The sequence below is a fragment of the Chiloscyllium punctatum genome, chromosome 1, assembly GCF_047496795.1.
Source record: "Chiloscyllium punctatum isolate Juve2018m chromosome 1, sChiPun1.3, whole genome shotgun sequence".
In the NCBI taxonomy this organism is placed as follows: Eukaryota; Metazoa; Chordata; class Chondrichthyes; order Orectolobiformes; family Hemiscylliidae; genus Chiloscyllium; species Chiloscyllium punctatum.
In genome coordinates, this window is record NC_092739.1 from 49,853,138 (window position 1) to 49,874,102 (window position 20,965).

The 20,965-nt window shown below is 41.0% G+C and overlaps 1 protein-coding gene across 13 annotated transcripts in view; it reads right to left on the reverse strand.

The window, feature by feature from the left end:
- LOC140463132 (prominin-1-A-like) overlaps positions 1-20,965 on the reverse strand; it is a 277,560-nt gene that overhangs the window by 93,524 nt on the left and 163,071 nt on the right. For all 13 annotated transcript variants that reach the window (XR_011954618.1, XR_011954626.1, XR_011954624.1 and 10 more), the window contains 5 exons: positions 5,611-5,674; positions 2,547-2,706; positions 2,156-2,308; positions 1,877-2,000; positions 315-418 (listed from right to left, as the gene is read on the reverse strand). Coding sequence is in view for 4 of the 13 variants with exons in the window: in XM_072557201.1 (XP_072413302.1) it covers positions 315-418; positions 1,877-2,000; positions 2,156-2,308; positions 2,547-2,706; positions 5,611-5,674 (605 nt within the window). In the remaining 9 variants the exon portion in view is untranslated. The remainder of the gene's footprint in view (positions 1-314; positions 419-1,876; positions 2,001-2,155; positions 2,309-2,546; positions 2,707-5,610; positions 5,675-20,965) is intronic.

A 20,965-nucleotide genomic window follows, 5' to 3' on the forward strand; every position in this document is an offset into this window, starting at 1 on the left:
CAGAATCTCTTATAACTTAGTTAGAGTAGATGGAAGAAGACATTCATCAGGGCTCGCACTCCTCAACACTGTTTAGTGTTCCACAGGTATCTATGGAGACGCTGTGCAAAGACAGGATTGGGAATGGCTGTGATATATCCTGTCACTGAGTAGCCTATCAATGCATACTGTCCAAGTTTATAAATGAAGAACAATCACATGGCAAATCTGAATTCCAGTGAAGTCTTCATCTATTAGAGAGAAGATAGCAAGGAGATAAAGCAGAACAAGATATTTTCCGAGAAACAAAGCAGCACTAGACTTTAGTATCTTACCTGTATACACTTTGAAAAGTGACATTTATATTGTGTTCAGAAAACAGAAGTCCAGAAAGAAAATATTTCCATTGTGAGTTTAACAAATAAGGAGTATCCAGAACCTGAAAATTGCAAAAATGAAACAGATTTGGAGACAAATAATCAGAACAATTATTTTCCAGATATCAGAAGTAGTGCAGTTCACCATTGAAAACATTCCAGGCTCAAACATTTTAGGAATATAAATATAATCAAAGAAATCAAATTTTAAAATTGCTGATAAAGTAACCTTTTACAAATAAGGATTCCATGTTCACTGAAAGATTGTCAGTGGATTCTTTAACAATTTTTGTAAAACATAAAAATTGAAAATGGTTGAGATTTTCAAGGTTAGAAGAATCAATGCCACTAAAACTTCAATCTCTGCAAAAGTTCTATCCCATGTCACGTTTAATCTTATTTAATCTGAACCGATTGTTCAATATTGGGAACCATTTATATTAATTCATACATTGCCTTTATCATAGTAAAACATCTCAAGGTGCTTCACAACAGTAACTGTTAGACATCTGACACAGAGGGCTTCTTTTACAACCAGGCCCAAATCACCACAATGTTTGAAAGGAGAGAAAGGACTGAAAACAAAGCATGTCACTTGCCCACCATCTATCCATCCACCCTCAACCTACCTTCACTTTTAATTGGAGGGGTGGTGGCGGTTGGGTGGCTTGCCCAACCTTGTGTCTACTGAGGTCCATACGTGGCACTTCAGAGTTTCATTCTATTCCCACCACTGTTTTACTTGTAGCAGAGACAAACTCACACCATGTAAGGGACCTGGCAACTTTTCCTATATGTGTTGGTGTTAAGGAATAGTGTTTGAGGGGATGGGGAGGAACCTTCTTTGGATGTCACCTGACCTCATCTGAGGCACTCACCCAACTCAAGGCCAAATACCTGTTTTTTTAGCTCTCAAACCCAGCTCTTCACCACATGATGAACCTGTCATTGTACTCACTGATACAATGGATGAAGACTGGCCTTCACAATCTTTTCTCCTTCAGATAGTCTGGATTTAAAGTTAGTCTGGCCTCCATAATCTCTTCTCCTCTGGATTTAACTTCAGTGCCTGCAATGGCTGCTCCAATTGCTCATTACTGGAATTAGAGAGTCATCAGCCAATCTAATTGCCTTAAAGCTCTCTAAGACAGGACCTTCTCTCCAGATGAAAGTTGAAGTTTCACCCTGAGCCAACTAACATTCCATCAGGCATTAAATGGATGTGAAGCAGCCAGATCTTTTGTGGATGGGCTCCCAAATACTATTTTTAACTGGGGCAAAGAGTTAAGAAGATTGCAATGCCTTGTTAATTCAGCTCAGAGTCACATAAGGAGATATTAGGGATGGTGAACAAAAGGATGGTGAAATATTTAAAACAGGCTTTAATTACTCCTTACAAGAGAAGAGAGTGGTCAAGGTACTGGTGGACCAAAAAGATTATAAAGTCCTTTTCAATCAAAAGTAAATAACAGAAGTGAATATAACCGGAAACACTAAATTACAACAAAGCTCCACTTTACCTTGAATAAACTATTGTCTTTTAAAGACTGACAAACAAGTTTTTCAACATTTCCACCTGCAATGAAGGTCACCAAAACTACCAGCATCATAAGCCAGGAGAAGATGAAGCTGATTCCAACTCCACTAAAAGAAATGGTAAATAGATTTTTAAAAAAATGTTTGTTTAATTTGAAACTTAATATTGTAATTAAAGAAAATTTCTCCAAATGTTGCATACAATATACAACTATGTGACATCAATATTTGAATTATTTTGTCATAATATTACAAGTTCTTACGCTAAAAGAAGGTTGCCTCCTGTGTTTGATACACAGCCTCTTGTGGTTGGAGAAGCGTGCTTGTCAAAGCCACATGTTCCACAAAGCAAACCAAGATAATTGAAAGCAAGGATAAGAATCACAGCACAGCAGAGGGCAACACCAACAAGCCATCTATAAAAAGACACATACGCATTCAAACGCCTTGATACTGTAACAGTAAACATTGTGTATGATTCCTTTATCATGAAGCACCCATGATTTGGAAACCATTTAGAAACATTTATGATGCAGAAAACATTTTCCAAATAATTACATTTAAGCTACTTTTTAAAAAAATAACGTCAATATTGTAAGCTTAGAATGGATACTTTAACACTGTTGTAATTAAATCTTGAGAAAGCAAACCTACCTGTAGAAATCATATTTTTCCAAATGTGGAATATACTCAAGAAAGAATCTCTGACCCTGATTAAGATACACCGTAGAAGTATTGATTATATTGCCAATAACAGGCTCCTTACTTAAACTTGAAATTCTCTCTTCAACTTCACTGAGTGCTCTTTTTGCATCTGAAACAAGGAACAAATAATACAAATCCGCACAATTACAAATGTACACTTATTAACTGAGTCAACTTTGTCCTATTACAATTGCTGATTAAGATAGATGTGGAGCACTTAAGTGATTCTTGAAAAGACTCATGCAAATGAACTTTACACCATCATATGTTTCTATCACCTCAAATCTTTATACATTTTTCTTGAAGCAATTGAAAAAAAATGTACAATAAATACAAGCCATACGTTATTTACAAACAAAATGAGGCAGTGCATATGTAACACTTTGATAGAATTGGTCATGAATTTGCAATTTCAAAATAGTAAATGTGCATTGTTCAATTGCACCAGAGTATAGGGTTTAATTTGCCTTCATAAATCAACAAAGGCTGACATGTTAACATCAAGGGGGTGCAGTGGTAGTTTAGCGCACTGACCTCTACACTGCTGAAACCAGATGCCAAATCAAAGATACCTCCTCCTACCGCCCCTCAACCATGACCCCACCCCCCATCAGCAAACCATCATCTCCCAGACCATACAGAACCTCATCACCTCAGGAGTTCTCCCACCCACAGCTTCCAACCTCATAGTCCGGGAACCCCACATTGCCTGATTCTAACTCCTTCCCAAGATCCACAAGCCTGACCACCCTGGCCGATCCATTGTCTCAGCATGCTCCTGCCCCACCAAACTCATCTCTACCTACCTCGACACTGTCCTATCCCCCCTAGTCCAGGAACTCTCCACATACGTTCGAGACACCACCCACGCCCTCCACCTCCTCCAAGACTTCTGTTTCCCCAGCCCCCAACATTTCATCTTCACCAAGGATATCCAATCCCTCTACACCTCCATCCGCCATGACCAGGACCTCCAAGACCTCTGTTTCTTCCTCTCCTGACGTCCCTAACAGTACCCTTCCACCGACACTCATTTGTTTGGCTGAACTGGTCCTTATCCTTAACAATTTCTCCTTCGAATCCTCCCACTTCCTCCAGATCAAAGGGGTAGCCATGGGCACCCATATGGGGCCCAGCTATGCCTATCTGGAACAGTCCACCTTTCGTAGTTACACCGGCACGACCCCCCACCTCTTCCTCCGCTACATTGATTATTGCATTGACGCCACCTCGTGCTCCCGCAAGAAGGTTGAGCAAATCATCAACTTCACCAACACATTCCATCCTGACATTAAATTCACCTGGACCATCTCTGACACTTTCCTCCCTTTCCTGGACCTCTCCATCTCCATTAATGACGATTGACTTGACATTGACAAGTCCACTGACTCCCACAGCTACCTGGATTACATCTCTTCCCACCCTATGTCCTGCAAAAATGCCATCCCATATTCCCAATTCCTCTGCTTCCGCTGGATCTGCTCCCAGGAGGACCAGTTCCACCACAGAACTCACCAGATGGCCTCCTTCTTTAGAGATCGCAATCTCCCTTCCCACATGGTTTAAGATGCCCTCCAACGCATCTCATCTACATCCTGCACCTCCGCCCTCAACCCCACCCCTCAAACCGTAACAAGGACAGAACCCCCTCTTGTGCTCACCTTCCACCCTACCAACCTTTGCATAAACCACATCATCCGACAACATTTCCTCCACTTCCAAACGGACCCCACCACCAGGGATATATTTCTCCCCCCACCCCTTTCCACAAAGACTGTTCCGTCTGTGACTACCTGGTAAGGTCCTTGCCCCCCAACAACCCACCCTCCCGTCCTGGCACTTTCCCCTGCCACCGCAGGAATTGCAAAACCTGCGCCTACACCTCCTCCCTCACCTCCATCCAAGGCCCCAAAGGAGTCTTCCACATCCATCAAAGTTTTACCTGCACATCCACCAATATTGTATCTGTTGCTCCCGATGCAGTCTCCTCTACATTGGACAGACTGGATGCCTCCTAGCAGAGCGCCTTAGGGAACATCTCCAGGACACCTGCACCAATCAACCACACCGCCCTGTGGCCCAACATTTCAACTCCCCCTCTCACTCAGCCGAGGACATGGAGGTCCTGGGCCTCCTCTACCACCGCTCCCTCACCACCCGACACCTGGAGGAAGAATGCCTCATCTTCCGCCTCGGAACACTTCAACCCCAGGGCATCAATGTGGACTTCACCAGTTTCCTCATTTCCCCTTGCGCCACCTCCCCCCAGTTCCAACCTTCCAGCTAAGCACTGTCCCCATGATCTGTCCTACCTGCCTATCTTCCTTTCCACCTATCCACTCCACCCTCCTCTCTGACCTATCACCTCCATCCCCACCCCCATTCACCTATTGTACTCTATGCTACTTTCTCCCCACCCCCACTTCCCTCTCATTTATCTCTCCACCCTGGAGGCTTCCTGCCTCTATTCCTGATTAAGGGCTTTTGTCCGAAACGTTGATTTTCCTGCTCCTCGGATGCTGCCTGACCTGCTGTGTTTTTCCAGCACCACTCTAATCTAGATTCTGGTTTCCAACTTCTGCAGTCCTTGTTTTTACCTATGTTAACATCAATGCAAATTCATTAATTTTCCAGATTCTAAAATTTATTAAAGATAGGTTATTGCAACTTCTGCAAACAGCGTGTCATGGAATTAGAAAACCATGAGTCTGGCATATATAGAAAAGCACACAAATGCACACTGTCATAGTTTTTACATACTGTACTCAGGTTATGGGTAAACTTATGAAGATGTGCTGAAAAATTAAGATAGTCATATATAAACTACGTAAAACTGTTTAGTGCTAACTACTCGAAAAATATTCCAAAACATTGCAGTCTTTAGCATGCACAAGTTTTTCTTTAGTAAACTATCATTAAGCTACAATTAACATCAGTCATTGATTATTTATGAAAAAAAAGCTTTATGTACACGATAAAAATGCACAGAATTAAATAAATTCTATCATTTTACCTGATGCAAATGATTTGGTTTCATTTTGAAATACGTCTGGAGTATTGTTAAATGCTGAATATCCCTATAATCATATAAGTAAGTTATTAACACATGAAGCAACAGTGGAAGAAGATTTTTAGTTTGTACTTAGTAGTATTATAAAAAATGATGACATAATTTAAGATTATTGACAAAAAAATCCAGGGGGTAACTATGATTAATTCAAAAAGTTTTAAAAAATTTTCCAAACTAGAATTCCCTACCTGGGAGGGTGAATATGGTGGAAACAGATTCAATACAATCTTGGACACCTCTGAGCTTTCCAAGTCACACACCATATAATTTGTAAATATAATGGCCACTCCTTCACTTTTCATGGTACAAACTCTGGAACTCTTTCTAAAGTACTAAAAGAGTACTTTCAGCATAAAAACTGCAATGATTCAAGGCAACAATGCACCATTCCCTCAAGGTGAATTAAAGATGGATAATAAATGCTGGTCCTGCCCGGAATGTCCAAATCCAAAGAATGAATAAGGACAAAATGCACATTCAAAATTCACTTATTTGCTGAAAATAAGAAACCTGAAAGCATTCTGGGGCAAGAGCAGCCAGGGGATTTGGGAGAAGGTTAGTGATAATTAAATAGCGCCTATTCAAGACAGGAGGGATACAGGGAACAGGAAACTATAACACCTGTCAGAGGGAAATTGCTTGAATGCTGTTTAACCTGTTGGAGATGAAGGAGTTGGTGTTGCACCTTCTGCGATTACATGGCAGGTGTTACAAGGTATACCTTCACCTCCTCCCTGCTCACCATCCAAGGGCCTAAACACTTTCCAGGTGAAGCAGCATTGCACCTGTACCTCCTACAATCTTGTGTATTGTATTCACTGCACCCAGTGTGGCCTATTCTACATTGTAGAAACCAAATGCAGACTGGGTGACCACTTTGGGGACGTGTGCACAAGTAGGACCCCAACATTCCCCTAGCCATTCATTTTAACACAGCGTCCTGCTCGCATGCCCTCATGTCTGTCTTCACCATGTTGCAGTGTTCCACTGAATCACAGCACAAACTGAAAGAACACTATCTCATCTTCAGACTGGGCACTTTGCAGCCTCCTGGACTTTAAATTGTGAACCAACTCCCACTTCTTCCCTTTCAATTTAGCTTGTTATCGTGTCCTTCCCACCCCTTATTCCACTTACTGTGCTTTCAAGTCTGGCAGGAGATACACCATTGTTCTACCATGCTCACATTCTGATCACTTAATTCGAACTATCAACATCATTCCTCCATCAGCACCCTACACCCATTACCCCCACCTCTCCCAAACTGTAGCATAAATGCTGCCCCCTCCACACTTCAGTTCTGATGAAGAGTTTTCTCGACTCAAAACATTAGCTTGCTTTCTCGCCATGGATGCGGCCTGACCTGATGTGATCTCCAGCATTTGTTGTTTTCAGTTCAGATTCCGGCATCTGCAGTAATTTGTTCCCGAGAATCAGAAGGGACTGACAGAATAATGCTGAGAGAATGTATTGCCATGCAGAGGAAGGACGTATTTTAAAATTAGGAATTACCTATTTAACACTGAGATAAGGAGAGATCTTTTCTGTCATAGGGTCATCGGTCCATGGAATTCTCTTCCCCTGGAGAACAATGGAGGCTGGGTCATTGAATATATTCAAGACTGAGCTGACAAGATTGGCAAGGGAGTCATGCGTCTGTCTGTGTGTGAGAGAGACAGAGAGAAAGGGGGAGAGGAGAGACAGAGAGAAAGGGGGAGAGGAGAGACAGAGAGAGAGAGAGAGAGAGAGAGAGAGAGAGAGAGAGAGAGAGAGAGAGGGGGAGGGAGGGAGGGATAGATTTGGAAAGTGAAGTTCACACCACATCGGATCTACCAGGGTTTTATCAACTGGTTGAGCAGATTCAAGGGGATGAATGATGTACTCATTTGTTAAAGATTCTTTTGTTCTTTTGAAGAGCTGACACAGCATGATGGTTTGAATGATCTCCTGTTAGCTAAGAAGCATATGTGCCATACCTTTCTTGACTGATGGAATGAATGCCTTCCTCAACCTTCAAGGATTTAATTTTCCAAATGAAGCTTTGACTGTTTCAACTCACTTCCTAATGGCTACACGGTCGTACCATAATGTTGGCCATAACTGAGCATTGTCAGAAGTCACACAACACCAGCTTACAGTTCAACAGGTTTACTTGAAATCACAAGATTTCAGAGCGCTGCAAAACCTTGTGATTGCAAATAAACCTATTAGTCCATGACCTGGTGTCATGTGACATCTGACTTTGTCCACCCCAGTCTAACACCGGAACCTCCACATCATGGCTATCATCGACACCATAAACCGCTGGCTCAAAATGGAGAGGATCTCCAAGAAGATCGTGCATATCGACACTTCAACTGACAATGGAACAGCACCCTTGTGATCTCAAATAAACCTGGTGTTGTCTGACTTCTGACCTTGTCAACCCCAGTCCACCACCGACAACTCCACATCTTAACTGAACATAAATTGGTTACCTTACTCTGATCAGTTAAGCTATTGAATTTCACAACTTATTCATTAAACATAAATAAAATCTACACACATTAAAATACAAAGAATTAAGATAGATCATTGGGGTAGAAAGAGAATTTGCCCTGAAGTTGCCCTGGATTCCTTGACATTGATTCTGAACACCCAGTCATACATTTGTAAGGAAACCTTCTGTTGATTACCATATAACATCCTCACTTGATAAGATAATCAATGCTTGGCAAGTTTGAACAACACTTGGAGGAAACACTGAGGGTGGCAAGGGAACAGAACATACTTTTTGTGAAGGATTTCAATGTCCATCACCAACAGTGACTCAGTAGCAGCATTACTGATTGAGCTGGTCAAGCCCTAAAGGCTATAGCTGCTAGATTCAGTCTGTGGTAGGTGGTGAAGAAACTAACAAGAAACAATTACATTCTGAACCTCACCCTTACCAATCTGCCAGCTGCAGAAGGATCTGTCTATGATACTATTAGTTAGAAGGACCACCTTTACATTCATAATACTTTACATCATGTTGTGTGATACTAGGTATAATCGCCATGGTCCTACACACCACTGAGCTGCTCCCTCATTGGTGGCTGTGGTTTAACCTGAGGGTCTTTCGCCTTCGCGGTAACTTCAATTGATGCAGGAATTGAACCCACGCAATTGGCATCATTCTGCATGGAGAACCAACTGTCTAGCTAATTCAGTTAACCAGGCCAATTACCACCACATAGGTTTATTCTTGATCATCACAAAGGTGATGGAAGGCAATATCAACAACATTATCAAACATCATCTGTGCAGCAATAACATGCTCAGTGATGCTCAGATTGGGTTCTGCCAGGGGCACTCAGCTCCTAACCTCATTACAGGAGAAAGTGAGGACTGCAGATGCTGGAAATCAGAGCGGAAAGAAGAAGGGCTCATGCCCGAAACATCGATTCTCCTGCTCCTTGGATGCTGCCTGACCTGCTGCGCTTTTCCAGCAACACATTTTCAGCTCTAACCTCATTACAGCCTTATTCAAATGTGAACAAAAGATCTGAATTCCTGAGGCGAGAGTGATACTCACTGCATTTGACCAAATGTGGCATCAAGAAACCCTAGAAAAACTGGAATCAATGGGAATCAGGGAGAAAATTCTCTGCCGGTTCGACTTGTACCAGTTCCATAGGAAGATGATTTTGGTTATTGGAGGTCTTAGTTCCAGGACATCTCTGTAAGAACTCCTCAGGATAATGTCGTAGGCGAGACCGGCTTCATTAATGACCTTTCCTTCATCATAAATTCAGAAGTGGGAACTTGCATTGCTTACTGCATAATGTTCAGCATTATTAGTGACTCCTCACATACTGAAGCATGACTAAATGCAGCAAGACTTGGACAATACCCAGGTTCAGCCTGCAAAGTGGCAAGTAACATGCATGCCACACAAATGTGAGGTAATGACCATCTCCAATAAAAAACAAACTAAGCACTGCCATTGAAATTCAATGGCGCTATCATCACTGAATCTCCCAATATCAAAATCGTGGGGGTTACCATTAACCAGAAACTGAAACAGATTAGCCATATAAATAGCGGCTACAAGAGCAAGTCAGAGGCTCGGAATATTGTATTGAGTAATTTACCTCCTAACTCCCCATAGCTTGTCCACCATCTAAAATGCACAAGTCAAGAGTGTTATAAGAGTCCAACAACAGTCAAGAAGCTTTATGCCACCCAAGATAAAGCAGCCCACTTGATTGGCATCACATCCACAAACATCCACTCCCTCTATCATTGAAACTCAGTAGCAGCACTGTGCACCATCTCCAGGATGCACTGCAGAAATTTATAAAGATTCTTAAACGGCACCTTCTAAACCCATGGCCACTACAAGGGCAGCAGATACTTGGGAACTTCACTGCCTTCAAGATCCCCTCCAAGCCAGTCATCATCCTGACTTGAAAATATATTGCTGCTTCTTCACTGGGTCAATTGGAATTGTTGAAATTTCCTCCCAACAGCATTATGGGTTTATCTACAGCACATGGACTGCAGTGGTTCAAGACAGCAGCTCAGTACCACCTTTTCAAGGGCAACTAAGGATGGGTAATAAATAATGCCCCAGCCTGTGACACCTACATCCCAGTAGAGTGAATAAGATAAATGTTGGCTCACACAATGTGGTTGACTGAGTTTGTGAAACAACTCATATTGACTGAGGATGTTGTTTAAATCCAGATGAATGAATTCAATGACAAATCAGATGGGAAAGATTGCATTAAAAATGAGAAAAAAACAAAAACATTTAAGAGCTCTAATTTTAAACTTAATATTTTTTAAATCTCCAAATACGCAAAAAAAAGTTTCTTCAATATTCTATGCAACAGTCGTTTTTTTTTACTCTTAAACATTTCATTTCTTCTCCCTTTAAAACAAGGCTGTAGTGAGATCCCACAAGCCTTTTGTGAAATTGAATTTCTAACTGATGCAAGATAAACTCTCTGCACAGGAAAAAGAAAGAATGGTTTATTAAAGTGTTTGAACCGGGGATAAATTTTTATACACACATTTTAGCATTTAAAGAAAAAAGATGAGAAAAGGAAAATAAGTTACGACTAAAATAACAAAAAAAGGGCAATCATGAAGGTGTTGCAATAAGATTCTTGAAAATATGTACATACTAAAAAAATTTCTCATAAACTCGGAATTGGTTAACTTCTCCGGCAAATTACAGGGTTCTTCCATGAAATGAAGTTTCAAGAGAGATCATGGCTAGCAGCAGGCTTTAGCTGATCTTGCAGCTGTTTGTTGTTCTGCTGTTAAAAATCAGACTGAGAAAAAATGTATAATTGAAGCTATTCAAAACAGAAGATTCAGTCATGTGATATGGTTGTTGGATGGGGAATGCAGTCTAATGGGGATTTTAATGTTTTTTATTAAAATAATTTTGTGTTATAGGAGAAAACTATGGGGTAGTTCGAATCACTTCTACCACGAGTTTCAATTATTTCTTTGTTCAGAACTGGCTCAGATAAACATATTGGGCTAAACTTTATCAAAAATCAACTGTCAATTTTGGGGACTTTCATGTTAGTTTTCTCTCTCAGTTCCAGGAAGTTATCTCATGCAATTCTCTTCTGATCACTTTACTGGATTTATAGTGAAATCTTGTTACAGTTGTACAGGGTGTTGGCGAGGCTGCAGCTGGAATACTGTGGATAGTTTTGGTCCCTGCATTTAACAAAGGATATACTGGCATTGGAGGCTATTCAAAATATGTTCTCTAGACTGATTCCTTGAGTGATAGTGTTAACTTATTAAGAACAGCTAAAGAGATAAGGCCTTCATTCACTGAAGTTTAGAAGAATGGGGGATGATTTTGTTAGAACAGACAACTTTCTGAGAGGGCATGACAGGGTAAATGCTGACAAGGTACTTCAATCAATAGGGAAATCTTGAATTAGGGGACATAGTTACAAAATAAGGGGACATATAATTAAAAATGAGAAGGGAGTATAGTGATTATTTAGATTTCTTTATCCCAGAGCGTTATGGAGGCTAGATCACTGCAAGTATTTAAAGAGGAGATAGATAGATTTCTGATTTAACAAGGAGTTGAGGGCTATAAAGAGCTAGAATTAAAGAATCGTTGAAGCCTGGGACAGATCAGCTATGATCTTATAGAATGGTGGAGCAGGCCTAATTGGCTTAACGACCTACACCTGCTCTTATTTCTTATTTTCTTCTGTATGCACCATGCCTCCATGGCACTGCACATGCGCTAACGTGCATAACCAGCAGGGGAAGTGCTTACTGCTGTCGAAACCATCCATAATTCAAAGCCGGCACCATTTGTAAAGCCCAGTTGTGCACCAGCAAAAAATGCTGCCAGCCAAGAATAGCTCTTCGCAGTGCACATAGTGGGAAGAAAACAATAAAGAAATGCTTCTGGTGGAACTGGTGACAGTTCATCACAAATAAGTTCTCACAATTGTAAATATATTGTCTGTTTAAGATATCAACTGCCACTGTAAGAATAAAACTGCAGAGGCTGCCTATCCTCAGTTCCCTAATGTGCTAGAATCATATAAGAAAGATTGCTAATCCTTGCCTAAAACCTAGCATAGCATAATACCTTGTTATTGTTGAATATGGGATCATCGCATGTTGTAAAGCCTTCAAACAGTCGATAAGGTTTATTTTTCCCATGTTCAGTACAAGTTAAGAAAAAACAAATAGAAAAGCAGCATTCAAACACCAAACAAATTTACATTCGATGCATGATGACCTTATTCAACTCACATCTTTTGGAAGGGGATGTCAATTAAGTCCTATGTGGCTTGTTGCTTCCTATGCTTCATTACTCTATCCTGCTTATTGTCCTCATCTTCATCCTCAGAAAATTGTTACCACTGTCACCGTTTTTCAGCATCAATCACGTCCACTCTTAGCCTTCTTCAGTTGTGAACAGCAAAGTGTGCAAGAATTATGCAGTACACTCTGTCTGGAGTGCACTGCAAAGGACCCCTGCCAACACAATCATTGGAACCTCATCTTGGAGAGTCCCAACATCTGTTCCACAATTCCTTTCCACGTCTAAGTATAATACCTCCACTGGTTCACCTTTATCCACGCCAAGTTTGCCACTCAGGTTAAAGAAGTCTCAGACAACTGGTGAAATCCTGACTCTGAAATACTGATAGTCATAGAATCATAGAGATGTATCACATGGAAACAAACCCTTCAGTCCAACTTATCCATGCTGACCAGATATCCTAACGTAATCTAGTCCCATTTGCCTGCACTTGGTCCGTATCCCTAAGACGTTCCTATTCACATATCCATCCAGATGCCATTTAAATGATGTAATTGTACCAGTCTCCACCACTTCCTCTGGCAGCTCATTCCACACACACACCACTGTCTGTGTGAAAAAGTTGCCCCTTAGGTCCCTTTTAAACCTTTCCCCTCTCACCCTAAACCTATGCCTTCTAGTTCTGGACTAGCCCACCCCAGGGAAAAGACCTTGTCTATTCACCATATTCCTCATGATTTTATAAACCTCTGTAAGGTCACCCCTCAGCCTTTAGTGTTCCAGGGAAAACAGCGCCAGCCTATTCAGCCACTCCCTGTAGCTCAAATCCTCCAACACTGGCAACATTCTTGCAAATCTTTTCTGAACCCTTTCAAGTTTCACAACATCCTTCTGATCAGAGGGAGACCACAATTGCACACAATATTTCAAAAGTGGCCTCAACAACATCCTGTACAGCTGTAACATGACCTCCCAACCCCATACACTCAATGCTCTGACCAATAAAGGAAAGCATACCAAATGCCTTCCTCACTAACCTCTCTACCTGTGACTCCACTTTCGAGGAACTATGAACCTGCACTCCAAGGTGTCTCTGTTCAGCAACACTCCCTAGCACCTTACCATTAAGTGTATAAGTCCTGCTCTGATTTGCTTTTCCGAAATGCAGCACTTCACATTCATCAAAATTAAACTCCACCTGCCACTCCTCAGCCCATTGGCCCATCTGATCAAGATCCTGTTATACTCTTAGGTAACCTTTGCTGTCTACTACTCCTCCAATTTTGGTGTCATCTGCGAACTTAATAATGAGACTTCCTATGTTCACATCCAAATTATTTATTTAAATGACAAAAAGCAGTGACCCAGCACCAATCCTTGTGGCACTCCACTGGTCATAGGCCTCCAGTCTGAAAGGCAACCCTCCACCACCAGTCTCTGTCTTCAACCTTTGAGCCAGTTTTGTATCCAACTGGCTAGTTCTCCCTGTGTTCCATTGGATTTAACCTTGCCAACCATGAGGAACCTTGTCGAACACCTTACTGAAGTCCATATAGACCATGCCCACCGCTCTGTCCTCATCAATCCTCTTTGGTACGTCTTCAAAAGCTCATTCAGTTAGTGAGACATGATTTCCCACACACAAAGCCATGTTGACTACCCCTAATCAGTCCTTGTCTTTCTAAATACATGTAAATTCCGGCTCTCAGGATTGTTAGCCAATGTTAGCCAACTTCCAGTTGTCCAGCACCATACCTGTGACTATCAATTATACAAATTTCTCAGGAAGGGCCCAGCAATCACTCCCCTTGCTTCCCAGGGTTCGAGGGTACACCTGAAGAGGTCCTTGAGATTTATCCACCTTTATGTGTTTTAAGACATCCAATGCCTCCCCCTCTGTAATATGGACATTTTTCAAGATGTCACCATCTATTTCCCCACATTCTATATCCTCCATGTCCTTCTCCACCGTAAACATTGATGGAAAATACTCGTTTAGTATCTCCCCCATCTCCTGTGATTCTACATATAGGCTGCCTTGCTGACCTTTAAGAGCCCCCATTCTCTCCCTGGTTACTCTTTTGTCCTTAATGTATTTAGAGAATCTCTCTGGATTCTCCTTAACCCCATTTGCCAAAGTTATCTCACATCCTCTTTTTGCCCTCCTGATTTCCCACTTAAGTTTACTCCCACTTCCTTTATACTCGAAGGATTCATTCGATTTCTCGTATCTATACCTGACATACACATCATTCTTTTTCTTAACCAAAACCTCATTTTCTCTAGTAATCCAGCATTCCATACACTTACCAGCCTTGCCTTATACCTTAACAGGAATATATTGTCTCTGGACTCTCATTATCTCATTTTTGAAGCCTTTCCATTTTGCAATCGTCCCTTTACGTGTGAACATCTGTCGCTCATCAATTGTTTTGCCTATTACTATCAAAATTGGCCTTCCTCCAAATTAGAACTTCAACTTTTAGATCTGGTCTATCCTTTTCCATCACTACTTTAAAACTAATGGAATTATGGTCGCTGGCCCCAAAGTGCTCCTCCACTGACACCTCAGTCACCTGCCCTGGCTTATTTCCCAAAAGTAGGTCAAGTTTTGTACCTTCACTATTAGGTACACCCATATACTGAATCAGAAAATGTTCTTGTACACACTTAACAAATTCCTCTCCATCTAAACCCTTAACACTATGGCAGTCCCAGTCTATGTTTGAAAAGTTAAAATCCTCTACCATAACCACCCTAATATTCTTACAGATAACTGAAATCTCCTAACAAATCTATTTCTCAATTTCCCGCTGACTACTGGTGGGGGGGGGGGGGGGGGGAAGACCGGGGATGGGGTCTATAATACAATCCCAATAATGTGATCATTCTCTTCTTATTTCTCAGTTCCACCCAAATAACCTCCCAGCATGTATTTCCGGGAATATCCTCCATAAGTACAGCCGTAATGCTATCCCTTGTCAAAAACGCCCTTCCTCTCTTGCCTCACGCCCCTACCAACTTTGTATTCTTCCTACAGCATTTGTATCCTGAAACATTAAGCTGCCAGTCATGTCCATCCCTGAGCCACGTCTCTGTAATTGCTCTCATATCCCTTAAAACACATAAAGGTGGATAAACCATGCCTCGAGTTCATTTGCCTTCCTTGTTTAGGCCTCTTGCATTGAAATAAATGCAGTTTAATTTATCAGTCTTACCTTGTTCTCTGCTTAGTTCCTGCCTGCCCTGACTGTTTGACTCGCTTCTTTTCCCAACTGTACCAGTCTCAGATTGATGTCTTTCCTCACTGTCTGCCTGGGTCAGACTTCACCCTCCCCCCCTTCCCCCTTCCTTACTAGTTTAAGTCCTCCCGAGCAGCTCTAGCAAATCTCCCTGCCAGTATATTAGTCCCCTTCCAATTCAGGAGCAATCAGTCCTTCTTTTACAGGTCACTTTTATCCCAGAAGAGATTCCAATGATCCAAAAATGTGAATCCTTCTCCCCTGTACCAGCTCCTCACCCACATATTCATCTGCTGTGTCCTCCTATTCCTGCCCTCACTAGCTCGTAGCACCGGGTATAATCCAATTATTACGACGCTCGAGGACCAACTTTTTAAATTCCTGCCTAACTTTCTATATCCTTCTTTCAGAATCTCATCCGCTTCACTTCCTATGTCTTTACTTCCAATGTATACAATGATCTCCTGCTGGTCCCTCACCCCTTTGAAAACATTTGCACCCTCTCAAAGACATCTTTGATTCTGGCACCAGGAAGGCAACACACCATTCTGATTTCTTGCTGCCAGCCGCAGAAACGTCTGTCCTGCCTCTGACAATGGAGTCCCCTATCATAATCGATCGCTTGGAACCTGGCGTACCCCTCATTACATTAGAGCTATTCTCGGTACCAAAAAATATGAGAGTTGGACCCATTCTTCTCTCTCTCTCTCTCTCTCGAACTCAATGTAAACTTCAAACATGTTATAAAGCAACCTTGGGCTTCCTTCACCCTGGCCTAATTAATTAATCCTATTTCATTGAACAATATATTAAATGATATAGCTTGCTGGTTTGTTCACTCCAGAATGTGCCGTTCCAAGACACTATCCTAAAAACATTCTGCAAATTCCTCACCTGGGCCATGTTTGCACATCTGATTTTTCCAGTCTATATGTAGAATAAGATCCCTCTCATTACTTCTCGTTTTATGCTCCCTGACACATCAGGGTTACAGTTGGGGTGGAGGGAGAGGGGGTAATATACCAATCTCACAAGTGATTTTTTTTGTCTTTACTATTTCTAATCTTTTCCCAAACTGTTCCCACATTCTGGATTCTAGAACATGGGTCATCCCTCCATAGTACCAATACCCTAATTAAATAACACTGCCACCCTTCCACCTTTCCTACCTTCCTGTGCTCCCAAATGCCTATATCCTTCAATTATCAGATCCCAATCCATGTTATCCTGTAGCTATGTCTTTGTAATGCCATCACCAGGAGGCCATCACAACAATTAGGATAGGGTTTTTAAATTTGGTCAGTGGTCAGAGGTCAGAGACAGGTGGGTAAGACTAAAGGCAGAAAAGAAGATCCGAAGGGCAGGAGTGTCAGCTGAAAACATCCAATATATTTGAGCTTCTCTCTGGCTGTTTGGATGAGAGTGGGATTGCAGACTGCAAATTGACCATGGCACTATAGTAGAGGAAGACATTCAAGTGGCGGGAGTAACAGGAACATAAGCTTAATAAGTGATATTATGGTGGGGGAGTGGGGTGTGGTTGATACTGTTCTTGGCATTTCTCTTGGAAGTTGACAAGCAATGAAAATCATTTGCATAGTTTCATGATTTGTTGGAAGACACACTGTCTTTGAGGAAGTATTTCCTCAGAGACTGGGAGAAGTGGCTAGTGAGAATTTGGGCAATGATCTTCCTAGCGATGGAGAGTAAGGAGATTCCTTAGTAGTTTCTACAGTCCACTTTGTTTCCTTTCTTGAAGGTAGTGGTGATGGTAACATCCTTGAGATCAGCAGTGATTTATTATTTGCCCTGGATTTATTATTTGCCCCAGATTAGGGCAGCACGGTGGCTTAGTGGTTAGCACTGCTGCCTCACAGCGTACCAGGATCCCAGGTTTGATTCCAGCCTCAGGCCACTATCTGTGTGGAGTTTGCACATTCTCCCTGTGTCTGCATGGGTTTCCTCCGGGTGCTCCGGTTTCCTCCCACAGTCCAAAGATGTGCAGGTCAGGTGAATTGGCCATTCTAAATTGTCCATATCGTTAGATGCATTAGTCAGAGAGAAATGGGTCTGGGCGGGTTACTCTTCGGAGGGTCAGTGTGGACTTGTTGGGCCGAAGGGCCTGTTTCCACGTTGTAGGGAATCTAATCTAATCTAATTTTCAAGAACAGATGGTGGAGATTACAGGTAAGATCTGCACCTCCAAGTTTGAAAACCTCTGCTTGAATGCTTTCTGCTCCTTTGATTTTTCCCATTCTCCATGTGTCATTCTATCACACTAGGTAGGTGTCCAAGCTAATTTTCAATGGGAAGTTGAGGGATTTCTTCAAACATGCTCACGTGGATGACTACATCAAGGTTTATGTGTTCTTTGAAATGTTCTTTCCATCAGAAGCTGATGTTTTCTCTGTTCGCAAAAGTTTGAGGTCAAGGGTGTTAGGTCTGTATATTGCAATGGTAGTACAGAAGAAACCTGACATGTCATACTTATCACCAAAGCACTGGTATTCTCAAATCACCATTGGTTCTTGACTTTTGTCTTGTTCTTCTTTGTAATACTGCCTTTGCTGTTTGATGGATTATCCTTGTTACCTTACTAGTGATGATGTTTATATAAGAAGAAATATTGGATGCTTGTGATTAAGGGGTAACAAAAATCATTGGTGACTTTAATCTACAATGTAAACTGAAAAATTCAAATTGGCAGTAGTAGCCCAGATGAGAAAGTCATAGAATGTTTTTAACATACATTCTTAGAGCAGTATGTTTTGAAACAGGTTATATTAGACTTGATACAGTGTAATGTAACAGTATTAATTAACAACCTGAGAGGTAAGACATACTAATGTACCAATGACCATAATCAACTTACTTATTTAGTTTGAAAGAGAAAAGATTGGGACTATGATTTGTATTTTGAGGCAAAAAAAGGACAACTGTGTGGGCAAGAAAGTGGAGTCAGTTAAAGTGAACTGAAATAGGAGGCTTGGAAGTAAATCAAGAGGTACAGTCTATAGATTTTAAGAAGGTATATCAAAATACTCAGTATAAGTCTATTCTCACTATGAAAAAAAATTGATAGGAAGGTCCCACCATCTGTGCTTAAGTAAACAAAATAGTGAATGCACAAAACTTAAAGAAAAAACATATAATTGCGTGAATGAGTGGCAGATTTTATGATTCATCAGGATAAAAAGAACAGCAGTGAGTGCCAAGAGGCTAATCAGCAAGAAAGAAATTAGAGTAGGAGAGGAAGCTAGCTAGGAATGTAAAAATGTGTTACAACAGTTTCTACAGAAAATGATAAGACTACATAAAGTCTTCTAGAGTGAGAATTCAGAGTTAATAGTAAATAATAAGGAAATAGCAAATCATATGAACAAACATTTTGCTTCTGCCTTCACTGGAAAGGATACAAAATGCATTTCAGTAATAACTGTAAATAAGGAGGTGGAAGGGACTGACGAACTTTGTGAAATTACAATCACAAGTGGTACTAAGCAAACTGATGGTGGTGCAGTTGCCAAATCTCCCGGTCTCGCTAAACCTGAACCTTGGGTTTTAAAAGAGGTTGGTCTTTTAATTTCCCAAATTATCTCTACTACCCTTTTTAAACAAAGGAACAACAGTGGTCATTCTCTAGTCCTCTGTGTCCTCTCATGTGATGAAAGAGGATTCAAGGATTTTGTACAAGGTACAAAGATTTCCAGAGACACAAAGATTTCCATAGTTCATACCTAATATTCTATTTGATAATCTTTCTCCAACATATAATCAAGAAGGTTAGTGGATTGCTATCTTTCATAACGGGAGGAATTAAACATAAAAACAGGGATATTATGCTTGAATTTTGTTGGAACTGCGCCCATCCAAGCAACTGGGGGGCATTCCACCACATTCCTGACTTGTGCCTTGTAACGTTGGACAGATTTTGGGGAAGTCAGGAGGAGAGTTATTTGCCACAGAAATCCTACTCTTTCCTTGCCATAGTATGCAGATGGTTGGTTAGTTTAGTTTCTGGTCAATCGCAACCTGATGGTAACAATATTGACAGTAAAGGATTCACTTAAGGTGACGCTATTAAATGTCAAGGGAGAATAGTTAGACTTCCTTTTGGACTTGGACATTGCCTGAAATTTGAATAGCATGAATGTTACTTGCCACTTTATCTTAGGTGTCCTGAATGTCCAGAACATTGGGCTAACAGTGAACATTTCCATTTCTAAAGAAAGGAACGTCATTGATGAAGTAGTCAAAGATAGTGCGATACAGGACACTACTGCAGTTATATTCTGGGACTGAGATTATTAACTTCCTAGAAATAAAACTAACTTCCCCTTTATGCTAGGTGCCACTCAAATCAGTACAGAGTTTTCTAGTGAGTTCTTCTAGTGTTGCTGAGCTCTGAGATGCCATAGTTTGTCAAAAGCTTCCTGAAGAAGGGCTCATGCCTGAAACGTCGATTCTCCTGCTCCTTGGATGCTGCCTGACCTGCTGCGCTTTTCCAGCAACACATTTTCAGCTCTGTCAAAAACTGTCTTGGTATTAAGGGTAGTCACTTTTACTTGGAATTCAGCTCTTTTGTCTATGTTTGGACCATGTGCCATTTGATGATATTGCTGACAACCCTTTCTATCATTAGGTTTAATTGGAAGCACATTAGCTTTCGGAGTGACGCTCCTTCATCAGGTGATTGTGGAGGGCTCGATCGTAACACAGAATTTATTGCAAAAATTTGCAGTGTTGTGTGATTTTTAACTTTGTACACCCTTGTCCAACACCGGCATCTCCAAATCTTGCTTTCTATCACTGTATTGATGATTGATAGGGCATATACTTGTTACCCAAATGACCAAACCTTCAAGATAAATTATTCAAAACATACTTCCATAAATGAACTGCTATTTACATTTCCACCTAAATGTAGCAACTAAAATACAAGATGCAATTTTATCTTCCAACCAATATAGTTGATTTCAAATTAAAATAATATAATGAAAGTAATTAAAAAATAGTATTATATACAATATATAATCAGCTGTTTTGGATTTTATACTAATATTCAAGGGAGATGACCGGTCACAAGAAAAACCTGCAACACGATCACATTCTGTTGTTACAATTTCTCAAAATACAAACTAAATGTTAAGACATTGATCAAATGATATATTACACTATTTGATTCCATCCAGCTACACTCGATTGAATCCTTTAGTCACTAGGATTAGACATATTGGAGTAGATTTGTTCAGTTGGTTTGACAGATGGT